The sequence below is a fragment of the Stylophora pistillata genome, chromosome 1 (genome assembly GCF_964205215.1).
Source record: "Stylophora pistillata chromosome 1, jaStyPist1.2, whole genome shotgun sequence".
In the NCBI taxonomy this organism is placed as follows: domain Eukaryota; kingdom Metazoa; phylum Cnidaria; class Anthozoa; order Scleractinia; family Pocilloporidae; genus Stylophora; species Stylophora pistillata.
The window spans coordinates 44446134-44466145 of NC_142519.1; the positions used below are offsets into that span (position 1 = coordinate 44446134).

Sequence of the window (20012 nt, forward strand, 5' to 3'; positions counted from 1 at the left end):
CTTCATAGATAATTAATTTTTTTTTTTTTGGCATCACACACTTGGTAACCCAGTTTATTGATTCTCTGAAATTTTTTAGCAAAAAGGAGTAAGAAAGGCAAGAAGGAATTAATTCAGATGGATTTGTCAAAAAAAAAAAAAAAAGCTGAAAAAAAAGACATCTCTTCTTCCTGTGGATCAAATCTGCCATTTGTTTCATGATTTTTTTTTTCTTTGTGACGGCCTTACTGCCATCACCTGTCTGCTTGTCGGTAAATAATTTGTTTTGAAAGCAGAAATTTCTTATTGATGAGGAGTAAAAGGGGTTAACATTTTTCTTTGAGGGGGGGAGGAGGGGGGATTAATGTGTTAAAGCTAAGAATATTATGTCCAGTTTTTAAGTGCATGCATGGTTGTTCTGCAACAATCACTTGGATAAGATTAAAAGATTGGTTTCATACATTTTTTTTGAACATACAGGATATTCTGATCACCTACAGGTGAAGTTTAAATTCTTCAAAAATTGTGGAATTTACTAAATGATTTTTTTTTAAAGTCCTGAAACAATCATGAACAATTAGACCAAATATGTTGAAAAAATGGGAAGAATTTTCGAGTGCTTTTTTCCTATCCTGCAACAAGTACTTAATTTCAGGTGGAAATTGTTATACCTTGTGAAGTTTTCCTGCCTCTTGTGGAATTCATGTTTATTTCTTGATTTCCTTTCTTTTGTTCAATTTTTTTTTTTTACTTGTTCACCAATGTCAATTGGTTTTTACATGTCCTACTTGAATAATTTTGGACAAAAGTGGCCAGGAGCTTATTCAAGAAAATATGCATTTGTTTCACATCATGTACATTTACACTTCCTAAAACATTTATTGTTGGTTGGAGACATGGAGTAGAATTTCTGTCCAGGTTCAAAGGAAGGTGCAGAAAGTAATTCAATCTGAAACATGGTGAAGGCTTTGATAGGGGTGCTCCTGGCTTTTTATTTTTCATGTAATTCCTTACCCCCCCCTCCTACTTAACCCAGGGTTGATGAACATGTGACTTCTCCCTATGATTATCCTTCATTATGCAGCAAACAGGTAATGAGAATACTGAAATTGATCAGGTGGATGTGGATATCTTGATCTATCACCAAATTCTCATAACTGATTTACAGGAAAATTTGTAACAGTTAAAGGAAAGAGATAACAATCTGATCTTAAAGGGTTATGAGTAGGTGCTGGTGATCTGTGCTTCTATGGGGGACTTCCAGCATGTCTCTCTGGTAAATTTATCAAGTTTTTGTCCGATATCTAAAAGGCTGCACCCCTCCTCCTTCCCCCGCTCTGCTCCTCCACCCTTTTTCATAGCTTCCAAGTTAGTTCCAACCATAGGGGATGTAAAATCACAACACAAGGTTTAATCAGTTGAAAAGTTTATTACACATTGATAAATTTTGGATTTCTAGCTCTATTAACAAATACTGGTTAGTTAAAATCATAACTGTGGTACTTCATCTTCAGATGTTTAAGTGAAATTCGTAGTCACAGGCCCTAAATATGTTCAAAACTACTCTAATATGTACAACAATGGCGGAAACCTTAAAAAATTGTTCAGAATAATACGATATAAATCTTACACTGCTAACCTACAAAAACAGGCTTTTGTTTTAGAAGCGTGTAACTACTTGAACCGGAACGCTTCCATGGGAAAAAGAAGAAGAAAAATAAAACAAAAGTACTCTACCAAAAAATCTACATTGTATTTACTTATATGATTCGCTTATAACTCCGAAAGATCCGTAATAAGCTCCACAGAAAACTATTCCTTGTGACAGACACAAGCCAACAAAGCATACCGAAGCATGCAGTGAATTTAGTATCGAAACTAACCAATCAAAAGATGAGAAAGTTTCCTGAGAGGTTCGAGATTTGTTTGTTCCCTTTGCAGTAATCCTTCTGCTTTTCCTGAAATATTATTGGTTTGTTTAAAAGAAAAAAAGATCGACAGATGACTGGAATTTCTGAGGCTTAAAAACACAGTGCACACATAGACTGACTCTTACTCACTAAACTCAGTGCGTTTTGCCTACCAGCCTCTGTGATTTTATTGTTGTAGAGGTATAACGTGCGTAGCTGACAGTTGTGGTTGCTGATGGCTTCAGCCAAGTGGTGTGCTCCTGTGTCTGTCATGTTACTGCTTGAGAGGTTTAACACGCGTAGCTGACAGTTTTTGTTGTTGATGGCCTCGGCCAAGTGCTGTGCTCCTGTGTCTGTGATCTTATTGTAACAGATGTTTAACGTGTGTAGCTGACAGTTGTTGTGGATGGCTTCAGCCAAGTGCTGTGCTCCGGTGGCCGTGATGTCATTCCTTGCGAGGTTTAACGTTTTTAGCTGACTGTTGATGTTATTGATGGCTTCAGCCAAGTGCTGTGCTCCAGTGTCGGTAATGTTGTTGTGTGAGAGGTTTAATGTGCTTAGCTGACTGTTGTTGTTGTTGATGGCTTCAGCCAAGTGCTGTGCTCCGGTGTCTGTGATGTAATTCGCTGAGAGAGCTAACCAGCGTAGCTGACAGTTGTTGTTGTTAATGGCTTCAGCAAAGTGCTGTGTTCCAGTGTCTCCGATGTTATTGTCTAAGAGGTGTAATGCGCGTAGCTGACAGTTGTTGTTTGTGATGGCTTCAGCTAAATACTTTGCTGCTTCATCTGTCAATTGATTTTGTCTGAGGTGTAACCAGGTCAGTTGAGATTTCCTACATTTTAACAATTTACAAACTTCTAAACAGCCTAATAGATTTATGTTATTTAAACTCAAATCTAAATGTGAAATGTTTGGAACATTCTTAATTACATTTACTAATGCAGAGCAGTCAACAGCTGTGAGTTGACAAGAACTGAAATTAAAAAAATTAAAGTTAATTTGTTGTATTTTTCTCTGAACTATTGACTCCATTTTCTTACTCTCGTTTATACACTTACACAATGTCACTGCTAAATCTTGTTCGTCGTCAGTCGGCCAGCAGGTCACTTTCATTTTGTTCTCATTTTGTGGCCAGTCTTCGTTGTATTCTGCGCTTTGTTTCTCTTCGGTTTTCGCAGGAAGAAGGTCGGTCATTATCTCGCCCGGTATATGATCTTTGTCTTCCATTAGTCCTGCCAGGAACTGCAGAACTAGCTGCCATTTTCCATCCTTGATGTTGTCGTTAACAAAGTTCCTTAATTCAGTTTCACTCATATTTGCTAGGTGCCTTGAAGCAAAGAACTCTTGCATTGTAAGATGAATGAAACAGAATTGTCGTTCATAAGCTAACTCGCCAGCCGGACGGTCGGGTAAGCGGTGGAAGAGAGCACTGTCTTCCATTTCGCGTACTTTTTTTCCTTCAATGATCAGCTTTCCTTCTTTGATTCCTTCAAACGCCACTCTTCCTAGTTTCTCGAATGTCTCCTCCACATTTTCTGGCAATTTATCTGATACAAAGTGTTCGCGAGTCAAACGTCTGTCGCGGAATTCTTTCGTGTGTTTATAATAAAACACTTTCACTGCAATCTTGTAAATGGTTGTTAATTTGGAAGGGAGAGTAACACCAGCGGAACGGTCGAGCTGCAATATTTGTGATAGACTTGAGCACATGATGAAGCTGTTTACAGGGATGTAACACAGCGAAAGTAAGTTCATGTTGCTGCTGATGTGTCGCCATAGTGTTTCGCCAGCTTGCTTGTCATCTCCGGTAAATTTGTAGACATATTCTTCAATTTGCTCGGTTGAGAATCCCAGAATCTCAAAGGTTTTGTCGAACGGAAGGTCTACGATGCTCGCCAAAGCTGTGGGTCTTGTGGTTGTTAAAATTGAAGCACCTTTAAGGAGTTTCCCGGTCACAAGCCATTGATAAAGGATTTGGAGCGGCATTTTCTCTTCAGTGCTTTTGGGACGAGGAGGCGCCACGACCATGTTTGCGTTGTCTTTGAATTCGTCAAATCCGTCAAGAAGTATGAGGACACCTTCCGGGTGCTCCAGTATGTATTTCCAGACCTCATCATCCAGGTGATCTGAGGGACAATGTTCTGACTGAGTGAGTAGTTCCCTGAGGCTAAGGTCGTTTAACGAGTTCAATCTCCTGAATTTTAAGAAGAAAGCAGCATCAAAGTGGATTCGGGCATTAGTTGTTGCTTGAAAAACTTTATCGAATGCCCAGTCTCTGAGAAGTTTGGTACAACATAATGTTTTACCGATTCCGGGTCGACCGACAACCAAAACTTTCTTACTTTCATCGTTTAGGAGGTCTTCCAAGCTTTTCAGTTGAGATTCTTCCTTGCACGACCTTGGATAAACTTTGAGTTGCTCCTCTCTGTTTTCAGTAAAGTCATATGTAGCTCTGTCTGGAATTACCACGAGGTTCGTGTAAATCTGATCCAGAGTCAAATGTGTAACTACTGCGTGTTCGCCAGGAGGAGCTGAAAACGGTGATCGGAGTTCAAAAAGGTTTTGGGTGTCTTCTTTAATTATTTCCTTTGTTTCCGCGATAAATGGTTGAAGCTTTGATGTTTGGGGTTGTTCAGGTTCCCTTTGCCTTTGAGAAACATTATCATGTCCGTTCCTTCCATCTGGCTGTGGAAGTTCTTGATGCGACTCGATTTGATCTCGTGGCTTTGGTGGTACAACATTATCTTCCTTTTGAGGTTCTATGTGCAACGCGACTTGGGTCAGACGTTGTGCACACTCTTGTGGCTTTGGTGAGACAACAACATCTTGCTTTTGAGGTTTTAGGTGCAACTCGACTTGGGTCAGACGGTTTTCACACTCTTGTGGCTTTGATGAAACAACATCATCTTGCTTTTGAGGTTCTACGTGCAACTTGACTTTGATCAGACGGTTTTCACACTCATGTGACTTTAGTGAGACAACGTCATCTTGCTTTTGGGGCTCTAGGAGCAACTTGAAGTGGGTAACACGATTTTCATGTAATCTCAGCCGTAGTAAAACATGATGTGACCTTTCATTAGTGAGATCAAGATGGATTTCAAGAAACTTTGAGTTTTCCATGAAACTCCTTACTTTCCATGCCCTTGCCAAAATGTAGACGGTTTCAATCAGAAGACATGCGACATAAATTCCATTGACTGCAAGGACAGCGTTCATCCAGAAGATTTTCTTTACCGCTCGTTGATTGTTACATTCGTGAAAAGTACTGTTTCGGCTGGCGTCAGATAAATTCCTTGGCTGTTCGGTTCCAGAGTTAAAATAACAGCCAAACGTATAGGGAAACTTTGAAGGATAAAGCAACTGAGTTTGAAGGATCATGAAAAGAACTCCCAATACAATTCTTATGGACAGTTGACAGCAGTAGGCGATGAAAAGCTGTTTTCCCGTCGAGGTTTCCTTCTTTTGGTCGCTCGACTGGCTCTCAGGGTCACCGTTACGAGTGCTAGGCAGCGACAGGCGATCGACTGTAGATCTCGCTACAAGGGAATACATAGCACATACAATACCAATCACGAGGAAATTCATGACCACGAAGCCATAGGTTGGAATCCCGTATTTGTTGTACTGCTCCTGGTATTGCACGAAACATTTTCCACGGACAAGATCAACGTCTCCGCTCTTCGCCCCACCACAACGGAAATCAAATCTGGATTCGGCGTTTTCCACTTCAATAAAAATGCCAAGGAAGATTGCACAAATCAGGAACCAAATTAGAACTGCTGCATGGCTAAATTTGTTGAATGTTTTCGGCGCAAGTACTTCCTTGAGATTATCCATCGTTTCAAATTACTGTTTGCTTTTCGTCCCTGCTTTCGATGAGATAAACGTCGCTCTATAGCTTAGGTTGTGGGCTTCCGTTTACTCATTCTTTCAGATTCGCACGCCATCATTTTCTCGACTACACGGGAAGCTGATATTGGAAACTGAAATAGGAATATGAAATAGACTGATGTATGTTGCTTGTGTAACATTTTCCTAATTTTAATGCGTGAGATGTTATGAAATGTAGTCGAAATAGGCTCCGCAGAATCAATTTCAAGTATGGTGAGAAGTTTCGCTTTCTGAGGTACGCTCAATACTGAGTTATACTTTAAAAATGACTGAAATGTCAACTGTCATTGAAAACTCTCCCTTCACTGTTGATTTCGCCGAAGACCAGGGCTTTTTTCTGAGTATGAAAGCTTTCCATCACGGACTTGATCGCTCGAATCTTATTTTCTCCCAAGAGGCTGTAATTTTTTATGTTTTCACTTTTGCCTTGGCCTGAAAACTGTGACTAACTAGTAAATCATGATAAGACTCCCGTTGAAAATGAAACCAGGCATTTTTAGCCGACCGTCATATGTTCCTCTACGGAACTACCTTTCATGCAGATTTTCATAATTGCAAAGTATCCTTGTATTTTCCCAATGAATAACGTAATGAAAACAAGTGTAACCCGAAAACACTGACCCCCAGTCCATGGACCCCCTACGAACCTGGTTCAAGGACCCTCTACGGACCCCCCTTTACGGACCCCCCATGAAAAGACAATAATAACAATGACAACTTATAGAGATTTGACCTACCGTTGTTTTTTCGTTCGCGGTGGCGAAATTTTGACTGTTAATATTCCAAATATTACCATGGCAATGAAAGGAGGAAAAAAGCTGACTAAAATGTAAGAAAAAAAGAAAGAAAAAGACCGATAACTTAGCTAACTTGTGTATATATATCCTTCTGCATTCGCTGCCACCGATTGCCTCCGCCATTTGTTCGGCTCAATCCCCCGCGTGTTCATTGACTCGATCCAGGCTTCACAAAATAGTGCTCCTTCGACAAACAAAGATGTCCATTTTCATTAGACTCTTTAGAGATCGCGATATTTGACAGTTATGTGTTTAGTTGCCAAATCTTTCAGCAGGGCGACTTTTATTCAATGATCGATAGACGAGGGAAAATACCGCGCAGCTTTCGAAAAGCCAGGTCACCTTCAGACTCACTCTTGTTCAAAGGCTTGGCAACTAACAGTCAAAAATTTCGCCACCGCGAACAAAAAATCAACGGTAAGTCAAATCTCAATAAGTTGTCATTGTTATTATTGTCTTTTCATGGGGGGTCCGTAAAGGGGGGTCCGTGGACCGGTCCGCACAGGGGTCCGTGGACCAGGTCCGTATGGGGGGTCCTTGGACTTGGGGTCAGTGTTTTCGGGTTACCCTGAAAGCAATAGCCACTTCATTATGCATGTATCTTATGTGCTAACTCGCCTGAAATTAAACAGCTTTCAGCACTGCTACGTGTTGATCTCAGTGGGGTTAACCGTCAGTTAACAGTCAAACTACAGTTTTTTCTTTTTTTTTTTCCGTCAATTGCCAATAAAGCAAGCATGTGTAAGCCGTCAAATCCGTTGTCTAAGAAATGGTATTGAGTCGAGGTATGCTATGTATAAACACTGTCGCCACATTATAAACAAAAGGCTCTATAACTCCTTTTATCAACCTAAGGAAAGACCTGACATCCACCTACAAACAAATCTGGTGGAAAAAAGATTGCTCTTAACTTTGAAGTAAAAAACTTAACTCAGCGAGTTGGGCTTTAAACTTAAACTTGGGAAAAAAAAGGTGGTATAACTAAAGATACTTCGGCAAGTTTCGTCCGACTAACACGCATTTAACTGAGAACATTTTTTTTTTCTTCTTGACAAAATTGATTTCTTTGAAATGTTTGAAATAAATTACAGTCGAACTTGTATTAGCGGTCAGCCACAGGGTTTGACGGGGTGACCGCCAAATACAGGTTCCATAGATCAGGGTTATTTTAAAAAACCATTAACAGTGATAAACAATGGCACTCTATGAGATGAATGAGTACAGAATCTCGCTCAGAAATATAACTTACGTTGATTTTGGGAGAGAGACGGATTAAAAATTATTTGAAAGACAATTCTTAGTTTTAATCGAGTAAAGGGAATGTACGATCTAGATAAAGTTTATCTTAATTAGAAGATTCTTTCCTCAGGAGTTCGAAAATAACCGCCATTTTGTTGTCAAGTTTGGCTTACATTAGCGACAAGAGCGCTTTGAAGTTGCCCTTATTTACAGCGAAGACTCCCAGCGAGATATATGGGCATGAAAGTTGTCCTCTTTGACCTTCGCTTCGAACTGAAATTTGTGTTTACCTTATCTTCATTCAACACAAATTTCATTCATTTATTCTATAGTTTTTTTTTAACCTTTTTATTGCAGGCGAATAAATTGAAGCTCGAAATGGTGATACACCACGTGTGATAAATTCTCAGTCGCCACCCTTGACATGAGCCGATTTTCAACATCGTGCATCTAGCGTCTGTACGCAGGCTAGCTTTTCCAAGCAAAGTATAAATATATCTAGTCTTTCTTTTGTCTGTTGTGAATACATCAAGTAAGTGTTCGTCACCCCGCCAGTCGCATACTCCGAAAAAGAAACTAAAAGGCATTAACACATTGCCAAAAAATAACCCAGACACGTTTGCAACAAATACATATTACCCTTCGCTAACCAGGCGCCCATATTTCAATAAATCATATCAATTTCACACAATGAAAATTATATAGCAATATTTTATATCTTCTAAACATCTACTTGACGTAGTGCTGATACTTTGAAAAGGAATGGAAAGTTTTATTTTAGTTTCATTTATTTCGAGGTAATTTCTAATGTAAACACTATGACAGAGGCGACTTTCTGTCACGCGTCGTAAGTTGCGACGTTTTGAGTACTTTAGAATGAAAAATATTGCGGTGAAGCTAATTCTAAGCAATAAAGATTGAAACACCAATTGCAACTTAAAGGTAAAAGCTGAAACAAACCAAATTTAATTCTTAACAATTAGCTTCTGGCATTCGTCGGAAACTAAATGTTTCTAATCAATTTTTTCGATGTTTACGCATACGAAGAATGATTTTCAAGTTCATCATTTCTAACTTGCTGCATGCCAACTGGGACAGTTCTAAGGTCCAAATGGCTCGTGTTCAGTTAAACTTAAAATCCAAGTCGAGAATTAAATTGGTAGCGCCATAGTTAGTAGCTATGGTAGCGCTCTGTTCGCCGCTGTTTTCCTTGTTTACATCCATCTCAGCAGGGATTCAAATGACCATGCTTGACTATTGCTACGTCACAAATGTTATTATTTAAGGAACAAAGAAAGAAATAAATACAAAAGTGAAAGAAATACCCACCAGAATGTAGCAAAACTAATCGAGTCGGGTGGTTGCAAACAGTATTAGAATATATCAAGGAGGTTGGAAATAAAAATTACAAGATTACAATATTGTTAATTTAGAGAAGCGAAATTGATTCAAACAAGTATATGATTATGAATAACAACGAAGTAAATAAAAGTATGAATAGTTTACAGTAGGTTATTGATGTAAATAAATATAGAAGGTGCTATTTTAGTTCCATAAGTCCAGCAGTCATTTTAGCAACAATCATTTTTCTTTTAGAGTCATGATTGTTTTCATTGTTGAGTAATTTTAACAAAACTGTATGGACTTTTTTTGCTAAAAGACCTTTTAGGCAATGAGCGCAAGCTACATGGGAGATTATTCCATACTTTAGGACCAAGTCTTAAAAATAAAGAGAGTTATTGGTTAAGCCTTGTTTTTTTTACATAATGATTGCCAGCATTAGAAAAGCTCGTATTGTATATGTGAATTTTATGAGATTGAGTGAAGAGATTTGATATTTTAGAGGGTGTAATGCAGATGATACATCATGCATTTGGGCAACCACAGTTTTAAGGTACAACATGTTAACCGGTAAAATATTTGCAGAAATAAATAGTTGTGTAATATGAGCTCTGTATTCCATACCGTAAGTAAATCCAAGAACACGCTTTTGTAAAAGAAGAATTTTGTTCATATGAGTTTCAGCAGCTTGACCCCAAGTAACTATGCCATAGTGTATATAGGGAAAAATCAGAGAATAATAGCTTTTGAGGAGTGTGTCAGACGGGACAAAACGTCTGATGTTGGCGATTACACCTACAGTTTTACTTATTTTGCAAACTATGTGATTAATATGATGTTTCCAACTTAGAGTACTATCAATAAGGACTCCCAAGTACTACACGTATTCCTTATGTTCCATGAAAGTGATAGTGTTGGTATTGTTATCAATTATTTTTAAGTCAATAGTTGAATTTAGTTTCTTTTGTGAGGGGCGGAAGATTACATAATTAGATTTCTTAGTATTCAAAGTTAATTTGTTACCATTTAGCTAGTCAGTAACGTTTTTCAGCTCAATATTAACAGCAGCCAGCACTAAACTATCAAGCATTGAACGTTACAATGAAAATATTTGTAAGAAGACCTTTAATTCTATTTTAAATGATAAGAGTAACCGGTTAAGAAATCTTTTACCCTCAGCCCATGAGTCGTCTTACCATCTAAGACGATGCGGGCGTTTTGAAGCACCAAGGTGGAAAACAAATAGGTTCAGGGACACATTTTAAATGAAATCTTGCATTGAGCATGATATTATATAAATATAGCTTTATTAATTTTAATAAAAGGTTTCATCATTTTACAGTATTCAATTTCACTTTTAGGCTTCTTATTATTCTTACATTAGTCATACTATTAGATATTCGGTTACATTTTTTTTAAATATGCAATTCAGCCCCTTAGAAGGCTGCCATGTATTTATTTGTGAAATAAACCAAACCAAAGCAGTCCCAGGATATTTCAGACTTTATCAGCATAAATTAAATTGGTATCGTCATCATAGAGATGAAAGTCAAAGATTTCAGAGCAATTGGGCCCGTCATAACGAAGATAGTGGTTTTCAATGTGAAAATGCCGATATTTGGAACGTAATTGTTTGAACTGAAACACTTTTAGCTCAAATGAATTGCCAGTTAGGGCAATGTAAGTGAAGAACATTTGATATAGGTAAACTTTTTCTAGACCGTACTTTTCCTTTCCGCTTCAGATCATGGCCGAAAAAGTATACTAGCTATTTTGAATTTTTAGATTCACATTATCCTTGAGTCTTATGGAAAGCTTCTATTATTTCATACCAGGTATATCCTGGTTTGAATAAAAGGAGTAAGTTTCTAAAGAAACTGTAGTGCTGCGTTAGTGGGGGAGTGTAACAAGGTATTTTGGTTTTATCAACTGAGTTAATAAAGTAAACTAGCCACCGTAAAGAGTTTCAAAGCTGACGTTGCGAGCGTTAGCCCTTCGTCAGTGCGATTCATTCGCCATTCGCTCTGAGGAAGGGCCAGCGCTCGAAACGTCAGCTTTGATACTCTCTACGGTATCCCAATCAACTGAGTTGATAAAACCAAAAATACCTTGTTATATCCTGTTTTGACTGTGTAAAAGACACACATTGAGTACTGTATTCCTTCCTCTAGGTGGACAACTTAAACAGACACGTGGTCCGCCTCAGGCAGCTGGCTGTGGCGGCTAAAGCTGCAGGGGATGCAGAGGAGTACGCTATGGATGCTGGGAATGAAGGCGAAGCTCCTGCGCATGATCCAGCCTCTCTACAGAGAGTTGAGCTTGTTCATAGGACATCAATAGAAGTTGAACGAATCACACCTCAGCTGATAACTGCTGCTCAGGTTTGTGGTGATCAACTTGCTACAACTCCAAAAGCGTGAAAGAAGCCTGGGAATTGAATTTTAAGAAAATATGTGACTTTTTTATAAAAGACATCTCTCGACAGTTCTTCTGTCATCTTCAATTTAAATATTTACTAAGTACAAAGTTGATTTTAAAGTGTATAACAAAATGCTCATGGGACAAAACAACACTAGAAACAAAAGAATGTATGTAATTACAAAGAAAGTCGTAGATAAACATGATACAGGAGATGATTCAGTGTAAGTTGCTCCATTGAATATGAGTGGCTTCTCTGATTTTAAGTTGGACGGTTGTGGAAGCGTCATTTAAGATGTTAAAACACTCGAGGCGTATGATCTTCTGATACACAAGTGAGACTGCTATGGCAAAACCCTGGTGATTCGCGCTTACGATGCGAAGCGTTCCAAAACGTGAAAGTTACTGATGTACAGAATGCCGATTTATTTTTGGACTGGTTGCCAACGATAACAGTCAGACTACAAAGCAAATAGGTTGTTTGTGTTTTGAATATGAAATAACATTTGAAGGGTTGAAATCGCTAGAAATGTTACCTACAATTCTGGCCGACAGTCCATACATCTCTACGCGTTCTTTTTGCGGATGTCTTCTGATGACTGCTAGTCCAGTATTAAATTCGTCGCGTCTATTTAAATAAAAAGGGCTAATTCTTCCCCAGATTCCCTACGACAGCATTCTGGCGCCAAAACTGAATAACTATATAACTATACAAGGGGTTCATTTATTTGAAGTATAGGTTAAAATTTTTACTTTACTAAGCGCAAATCACCTGGTGCCAGTGGATACCTGTTTGATCGTGACTTTTTAAAGAATTTTTACATTACCTTATTTGTTTCCTTTTCTTGTTGGAATATGATATAATATTTTCTAGTCTTAAATGAAAGCAGGACCAATCTGTAAAAGAGCCCGAAGTCATCATTTTGTTTCTTTCGTTTCTAAAGGGCAAGTTCTGTTAAAATTTTCATTTCCTTTTGCCTTAATACAGTATTTCTTTTTCACACAGGCACTCTCAAGGGATCCGGCAGACATTGCAAATGTTGAACGACTTGAGCTCCGGAGGAGGGACTGGGCCTCGAAAGTTCACGGTCTTGTATACGCAGTGGATGACGTCACTGTTGGTACTTCTGCGCCCGTTGAACAATTAGCAGCGGTTGCCATGGCAGGTGACAAGCATGCGCTTCAAGAAAACTCGCGCATGTTAACGTCATATGCGCGAACTCTAAAAGGAATGGTTGATGCGGCAATTGCTGGGTGAGTTGCCGATGGTGAGAAAAGGCCTTTGTATAGTGTTCAATTAAAAATGTTGGTGTAAAGAAATTATTCGCAAAGTGCTGCTAAAGTATCTCTTCATTTTGGACAGGGCTCATAAGGAATGTGCAAGAGAAACTAAGGTCTCATTTTTTGTATTGAAATGAGTGTTGTAATTATGATGCTGGAGCTGCGCCGTTTCTGCTGTCGATTGATCCAGTATTGAAGTTGATAGGCCCTCGCTGGCCTCAGAGATAATAATACAATATCACAATTGGTATTCCTCTTAAATAGTTTCTTTCAATGTTGCTCTTCTTAGATGTAAAGACCCCAAGAAAGTTAGCTTAGCCAAGGGTACAGTTAACTCCATTGACAAGCTCACCGCTGACCTCCAAGACACGTCTCGTTTAGTGTCGGAGATGGCACTACGAGAAAATAGAACACTAGAGCAAAGTTTGTCTTACATGGGGGTGGTGGAGAGGATGAATCTTCTTCAGAGGGAGTGGGCAACTAAGGTAGGTGAACACAAACCGAGAGAACGTGATTGGTCAATTATGCACCTCATGTGTTCATCTTCGATTTCGCGTGCCGATCCATCACTTGCGCTGGCCCAAATGGAGTGCTTTCGAGTGTTTATTTTGTGTTGTTTTTTTTCTTGTCGTTTTGAGAGAGACCTGTTTTGGCTGTTAACAAAGTTTTGGGGTCGCAGTTCCAGGAAGAATTCCTTTTGAAGAGAACATCAAGGACTACTTTCAAATAGAGCCTTATTTTATATACAGCTTATGCAGTATAGAGCAAAAAGGCCGCTCGTAAGTTATTTCCGACCATCAAATAAAGGATTCATTACTCCACTATCATTCAATTTTCGATTATTTTTTTTTTTAGCCCCTAGTTTTGAAATACACCTCACGGCATTGTGTGAGAATCTTTCCGGCGTTTGAATTTTCAGCTGTTGTGAGGGAGACTTTGAATAGATTTCGGAGTTTTTAAGTCCGGTGTTTTCTTTGGTAATTGTAAATCGAAATTGCAGCGATGCCTTAGTGACAAATAGCGGGTCAAGGTTAGTTTGTTCGAGTTTTTGTAACATTGGGTTACCTTGTAATTTTCATTTTCTATTATCTCGTGCATCTCCAGGTTCATTTGCTGACGGCTCTCATTGACGACCTGACGGCTGAAGCCTCCGCACCAGTCGATCGTCTGGCAGGTGCTGCGCTAGCTGTGAGCAAAGCAGAACTTGGTGAAAGAGTAGAAAAACAGCGTGACTTCGAGATGCAGGCGGATGAACTGAAAGCACGAGTTGCACGTGTTAGGGCACACGCCAGTAAGGCTGTGGAGAATTCCCGGCATGCAAGTAAAGTTAGGATAGTTCGCGTGACTGGGGACTTTATTGACAGGCTGACTCCACAAGTTATTGCTGCAGCACGTGCCCTGGCAGGTGAGATAATATTACTTATTGACTGAGTGGGAGGGCCGGACGGAAAAATATTTGGGTCGAGGTTATGCGAGGTTTGCGTGTTATGAATATCGATGCGAAGTTCTAAATTTCGATCTTTTCTTAAGCATAACTTAATCGTGTATCTTTGAAAAACCTTTCAGACAATCCAGACCAGCCGACTGTGGAACATTTTCAGATGTTGAGGCGTCAATGGGCGTCCAAGGCGCAGCTATTGATGGCAACACTCGATGAACTGCCAGATGCTGACAACACAGCCGTACAAGGTAAATTTTATTGTGTGTGATGAACCTAACATATGTAAATTGAAAAGTGCATTTAAGCTGAATAGCTTGTAGGGAGTTTCTATGCCCGAGGCTGTACTCAAGATCAAGAGCACAGTTATTTCCCAAACAGACCAACTTAGATCTATAAATAAATGGTTGTCCACTCTGCCGCAAATGGCGCGGGAAAAAAAAAATTCAGACTGTGGTCTGCATCTGGACTGGTTACGAACGCGCAATCAGCCAATCAGGTTCGAGAATTAAAGATCTTGCCCTGCTGATTAGTCTCCTCTCTCAGCCGTTCTTTGTCTCGGGATCCCTGTGTCTCCCTCCCCACAAACGGCTGCTCGTGTTGACCAAACATTCCATTCCAGCCGATTGACCAATCAGAGTGCCGCCTTCCGAAATCTGAAAGGCTCATAATATATTCATCTCGCCAATGCTTTTCAAAATGTTTGTTGTGCAACTTGTCAACAGGAACGAGTAGAATACTGGTGCTCTCTCCCTCCATTCGTCACAAATTCTCATTACATCGAAATTTTGAAGATATTCCTTTGAGCTTCTTCGGAACAATGATGGTTGTTTTTTAATGAGCAAAGCCCAGTTATTTCTCCAGAGACAATACGTAAGACCCTTTAGATAATATGCTTACGCATCGGCTTCGACTTTAAAGCTGCATTAGCAAATCTTGAAGGGGGACCTTGAGCCAAAGCCTTGGAAATAGCTTCCACGTGTGGACCAAGTTTCTTATTGTTAGTTTTGCTTGGGTATTCAATGCACAAGCTGACTTTAGGTTCGGCCGGTCTTGGCTTTGGAGTAGACGATACTGGAGGTGCGAGCTTTATCGTGTGAACATGCGGCGATTTCTCAGCGATTATTGGACTAACGCGTAGAGTAGGTAGCAGTATAACTGATGCACTAGAAGATTGAGGCGTACAAGGTAGAGATACTAGCGGTTCAACTGTAGGAGGCAAAGAAGTACATATGCTACTTGGAGGCAAAGAAGTACGTATGCTAGGGCCGGTGAAATCGAGAGCTTTCGCTACAAAAGGTCGCTTTGCGTTCGAGTCGCTGTCAAGTGATGGTTGCAGTCTTTTAACCCGGTAATCTTGAATGGAATCATAGCCAGCTTTCAGTTCATTTTTTCAGCTCTTGGAGATCGTTTTCTAAGTTCTTAATCGTGGCAACTTTTCTGTAGCATTTAAGACATACATATACAGTAGAATTTAAATAAATGTCGAAAGCTTCCAAGTTTATACCCAGTGCTAAACTTATGACGCTCGCTACATCAGCCGATCTTCCGAAGATTCTAACTCTTTCTTTAGTCGAAACTATGACGTACACAGGAAACATCCAGATAAATTACTGCAAGTTACTTTCTTCGGGGTATCACCCATAAAAATTGAAATATAATGATATGTTTAGCTCTACAAACATAAAATTTGGCGAAGTTTTGAGAGATGTTCCCTGGTAAACTCGCGTGCAACTTTTCGCTTTCTAATTGGCGGGTCCCGAACAACTGCTCAACTCTCGTTGGTTGAAGGAAACAAAGGGAATGGAATGTTTGGTCAACACGAGCAGCCGTTTGTGGGAAGGGAGATACAGGGATCCCGAGACAAAGAGCGGCTGCCAGAGGAGACTAACTGCTGATATGTTTCAGAGAAAAGCCTTTTAACGGTTAAATCTTTCATTGTCCCTCGACGATCTTGTTTCCCGTGTCTTTTATGCTATGGTCATTGCCTTTGCTAACTTTCTTCTTTTTATGGTTGTAATCTCACTATGGAAAGCCCGCCATTTGTAATTTTTCCAGCCTCATAATATAGTATAAACTTCATTGTCTTAACTTCGACTGATCAGGTTTAATTTTTCCTCTGTTGATCAGATGTTTTCCAGGATTTATTAGGCATATCACATATGGACCCTTTCCAGAGTTTTGAGTCTCTTGACGAAGAAGAAACGGGAGCTATCGCGGGCTCATCCCGTGGGCCATCAGTAGGCAAACCTCTCTCCTCTGAGGAAAGTATCTTACGATCCTCCAATCCCTCGAGGAGAATGTCAGGAGAGGAGAGCCAATCACCAGAGATCAGCTCCCATTTCGATGACATGGCTTTATATGATGTAAGTCAACTTTGTCCAAGCGCAATAGCGTTTACATCAATCTTATTAAACAATGAAATTGAAAGTAACGGAGAAGTCAGTTTCTCTCTGGGATGAATCGCACTGTGTTAGCAACAGTTGTACAATAACACGGACACCATCTCATTTCAGTGTTTCAACGAAGCTCTCTTAACCTTGTGAACAGCATATTTCTCATTTAAGTTCATTTCTCTTTACTCTTTTATAACCTTTATCCATTCAGTTTCCCTAGCGTTCTGTATGTTATCCTTGCGAAAGACAGTCATGTTTGTCAAATTCGCCAGAAAATGAAGTTAAAATGAAGAATAATCTTATTTTGATTCGAAGTATTCTAAAAATTGTTCTTCATACTGAATTTTACAATGAGCCTTTAGGAGATGCTTGTTAAGTTATGGCATTGTACAGTAATGGCCGTCTACAGTGACATGCACGCTAAAGCTCAACTCTTGGTTAACCCTAAGAGTGACCAGCATCTAATTTCTCCTAACAATATCTCCCCTGAATCACACATTAAGCTCAGGAGAATAAAGGAAATGATCATCAACTTAAGAAGCTTCTTGACACTAACATCATTCATTATTTCCCCATCCAAATAAGAGAAATGATTCCTTGAAGAGAACATCGTCATATTCTGACACGGAGAGTGCTCCAGAGGTGCGTCGACTGCGAGGACCCTGGGGATCAGCCAGTGAAACAGACCTGATGCGAAAAGCCCTTGTTGATGAGCTCCATCAAAGATTTTCTTCGACTGAGTCTCTCAAACGGAGAAAAACTACAGCTCGGTATAGAGCTGCAAGTATCTCAGGACTCACTCGAGATGGATCATCCGAATGGAAATCAACATCAATTGAGGAACTAAGAGCGAGGAAAAGCTCTAAGTCAATTGAGGTAAACAGGCCTAACTTCCGTAAATACTCCTATACGCTCCCTCCCCCCCCTCCCAACCCCGGTTTTAGAGTGTATATCAGTGACAGGAAAATTTAAGAGGGGGCCTTCTCAGAAAGGGAGAGGGCATTCAAAAATCATCAGGAGCTAAACTGCGAGTCAACAATACGAGCCACACCTTGGACCTCTTTTCCCCAGATTTTCATTCAACGGCGCATCTCCAGGATATTTATTGAACTTTCTTGAAACTTCTTTTTATTTCAGCTGGCAGCTCAACTCCTGCAAGAAGAAACAGACAAATGGGAAGAAGGAAATAATTCCATTGTCTCGGTGGCCAAGGAAATGGCGCAGCAAATGCTTCACATTGCTAAATTAGCTCAAGGACGAAATCGAATTCAGGTACTTAAAAGGTTGTGGAGCGATCGTTTTTTAGACATTCCATTCTGTCTTAGACTGAGACTGACTCATTGCCTTGTCAAACAATGGTATAAACTGGCTCTTATGTTCTTTATCAAGGCGTTGTGAATGAGCACGTTTCTTGACATAGCAAACAAGCTTTACGACGTTGACATTCGTCTCTTGTTTTTTTTTTGTTCTTGTTTTGGTGTGAATTGAACTACAGGATGGTGTCTGTCCTCGATTAATTCTGATTGTATCTTCAGTGTTTTGAGTCTTTTTATTGTAATGAATCCGTCAATTATTCAAACTGATGTGTTATCCAAGTTTTCCTTGAGAATGTCTCACCAATTTCACAAAATATCTGACAGTGTCTTTCTTTTCTGTCAGAACAAAATGGAATTAATCAACACCGCAAAAGGTATCGCTTCCAACGCTAAGTCTATTCTCAAGTTTGCTCACGTTATAGCTGAACAGTGTGCAGACGAAAGGTAAGTGGATGTTTCCAGAGTTCCTGGCTATATTTTGTTTGTGTGTCTATTTATGTGTCTGTGATTTTGCTGAGTTGTAAACTGAGTGAGATCTTATTCTGTTGGTTGTGTTCAGAAGTAAAAGTGACTTGCTCTACTATGCGGAATACCTGCCAACCATCAGCACACAGCTGAAGATCCTATCGTCCGTCAAAGCAGCCACTCCCTCGGACATATCGGTAAGTTTCACAGGGTGCAGATCTAGACAAGTCGTATTTGAATGTATTTCCACTCGTGGAGGATTTGCTCCCGAAGATATTGTAACCGTTGCAGTAATAAATGAGTAAAAATCATCTCTTTTATTGTATTATCTCACTGTTTTAGTCTAGGCACTAAAACAACTCTTTACCTCAGTGTGGGTGGTTAGCAGTGGATATTTACTTTGTCCCTTCGCAGCTCGGTGAATGTCCATTACGAGCCACCTCCATTTCGGGGAATAGTTGTTAATTATCTGATCTGCGTCCTTTTTATTTTTCACAGGCGGACGCGATGCTTGTAAAAAATGCACAAAATCTGATGCAAGCTGTCGTGAAGACCTTGAAAGCAGCAGAGGCGGCATGTGTAAAGGTGATGCGGCATGTCTCTTTAAGGGTCCTTTATCTAAAAATAAGATGTTCGGAAAGCCGATGTAACACGGCTCTTATTGCATTCTAGGATCTGCATCCTCCTGAGGAAGACGCCTCGTCCGATCACAAAGAAGCTGTGGACATCGCCTTTCAGTGGAGGAAGAAATTAAAAAGGCAGCGCGCCTTCGAGGCTCTGACTGCACCACGTGATCAGCTGGGCTTGCGCAGACGGGAGAGAAACAGTTCCACGCCTTCTCTGGCAGACATAGTTCATGTGTAGCACATTTGAGTTGTAAATTATCGAACCAGGAGGCTAGTTTGTGGTGGTTTTTGTTGTAGATAGAACACGTGTAAATACATTGAGTGAGTGAGTGTGTTTCTGTGTGATTTGGGACTTCAACGTCTCTCTCTCTGAATTAATGAAGCAATTTTCATCCACAAAATGACTGTTCTCTGGCTTATAGTCTTTTAATATCGTCACATCATTTCGGCTCCAATTGCTCTTGTCGTCTTGAGCGCTGTGGTGGCACATCATAGTCAAGGCGTAATCTGGAAGAAAATACTCGTTTAAGTTACTTCATTCCAGTTTTTTTAAAGCTCCATCAGAAAAAAATCGAAAGCGGAGAACTAGGATGATCGGCGCACAGAGGGTGGGGGAGGCGACTTTTTTTAACCCTAATCTAATTTCTTATATTGTACTGAACAATTGAAATAAAACGATCCTTCATAGCCACTTGAATACGATATCATTACTTGTTCTTTAAGTTAAATCTCATCATTCCATAGAAATGCAGCGAATCAGAAGCAGTTGCATTTTCCGCAGTCTACGTTGGGCAGTAAGCTCTAGGAATGTTTCCCGGCAATCCTCGCAGATTCTATTTTTTCCGCGGAAAATAAAAGAACGGCAAACTTTCTCGTTTATTGTGGCCGCTCGTTTGTTGAGATTCTTCACCACTC

The 20012-nt window shown here is 39.8% G+C and overlaps 2 protein-coding genes across 2 annotated transcripts in view; one reads left to right on the forward strand and one right to left on the reverse strand.

The window, feature by feature from the left end:
• Positions 1 to 19794, forward strand: part of LOC111325196 (uncharacterized) — a 38033-nt gene extending 18239 nt beyond the window's left edge. Inside the window, exons 20-31 of the mRNA XM_022928951.2 lie at positions 11329 to 11538; positions 12582 to 12829; positions 13146 to 13341; positions 13961 to 14261; positions 14423 to 14545; positions 16425 to 16660; positions 17276 to 17566; positions 17828 to 17962; positions 18350 to 18450; positions 18566 to 18668; positions 18970 to 19056; positions 19144 to 19794. Coding sequence (XP_022784686.2) covers positions 11329 to 11538; positions 12582 to 12829; positions 13146 to 13341; positions 13961 to 14261; positions 14423 to 14545; positions 16425 to 16660; positions 17276 to 17566; positions 17828 to 17962; positions 18350 to 18450; positions 18566 to 18668; positions 18970 to 19056; positions 19144 to 19335 — 2223 coding nt within the window. The 3' untranslated portion in view covers positions 19336 to 19794. The remainder of the gene's footprint in view (positions 1 to 11328; positions 11539 to 12581; positions 12830 to 13145; positions 13342 to 13960; positions 14262 to 14422; positions 14546 to 16424; positions 16661 to 17275; positions 17567 to 17827; positions 17963 to 18349; positions 18451 to 18565; positions 18669 to 18969; positions 19057 to 19143) is intronic.
• Positions 1389 to 6700, reverse strand: LOC111325197 (uncharacterized). The gene is made up of 2 exons (XM_022928952.2): positions 6518 to 6700; positions 1389 to 5872 (listed from the first exon to the last, which is right to left on the reverse strand). The coding sequence occupies exon 2, from the start codon at positions 5724 to 5726 to the stop codon at positions 2001 to 2003; it is 3726 nt and encodes a 1241-aa protein (XP_022784687.1). The 5' UTR covers positions 5727 to 5872; positions 6518 to 6700; the 3' UTR covers positions 1389 to 2000.
• Positions 19795 to 20012: the final 218 nt, after the last annotated feature.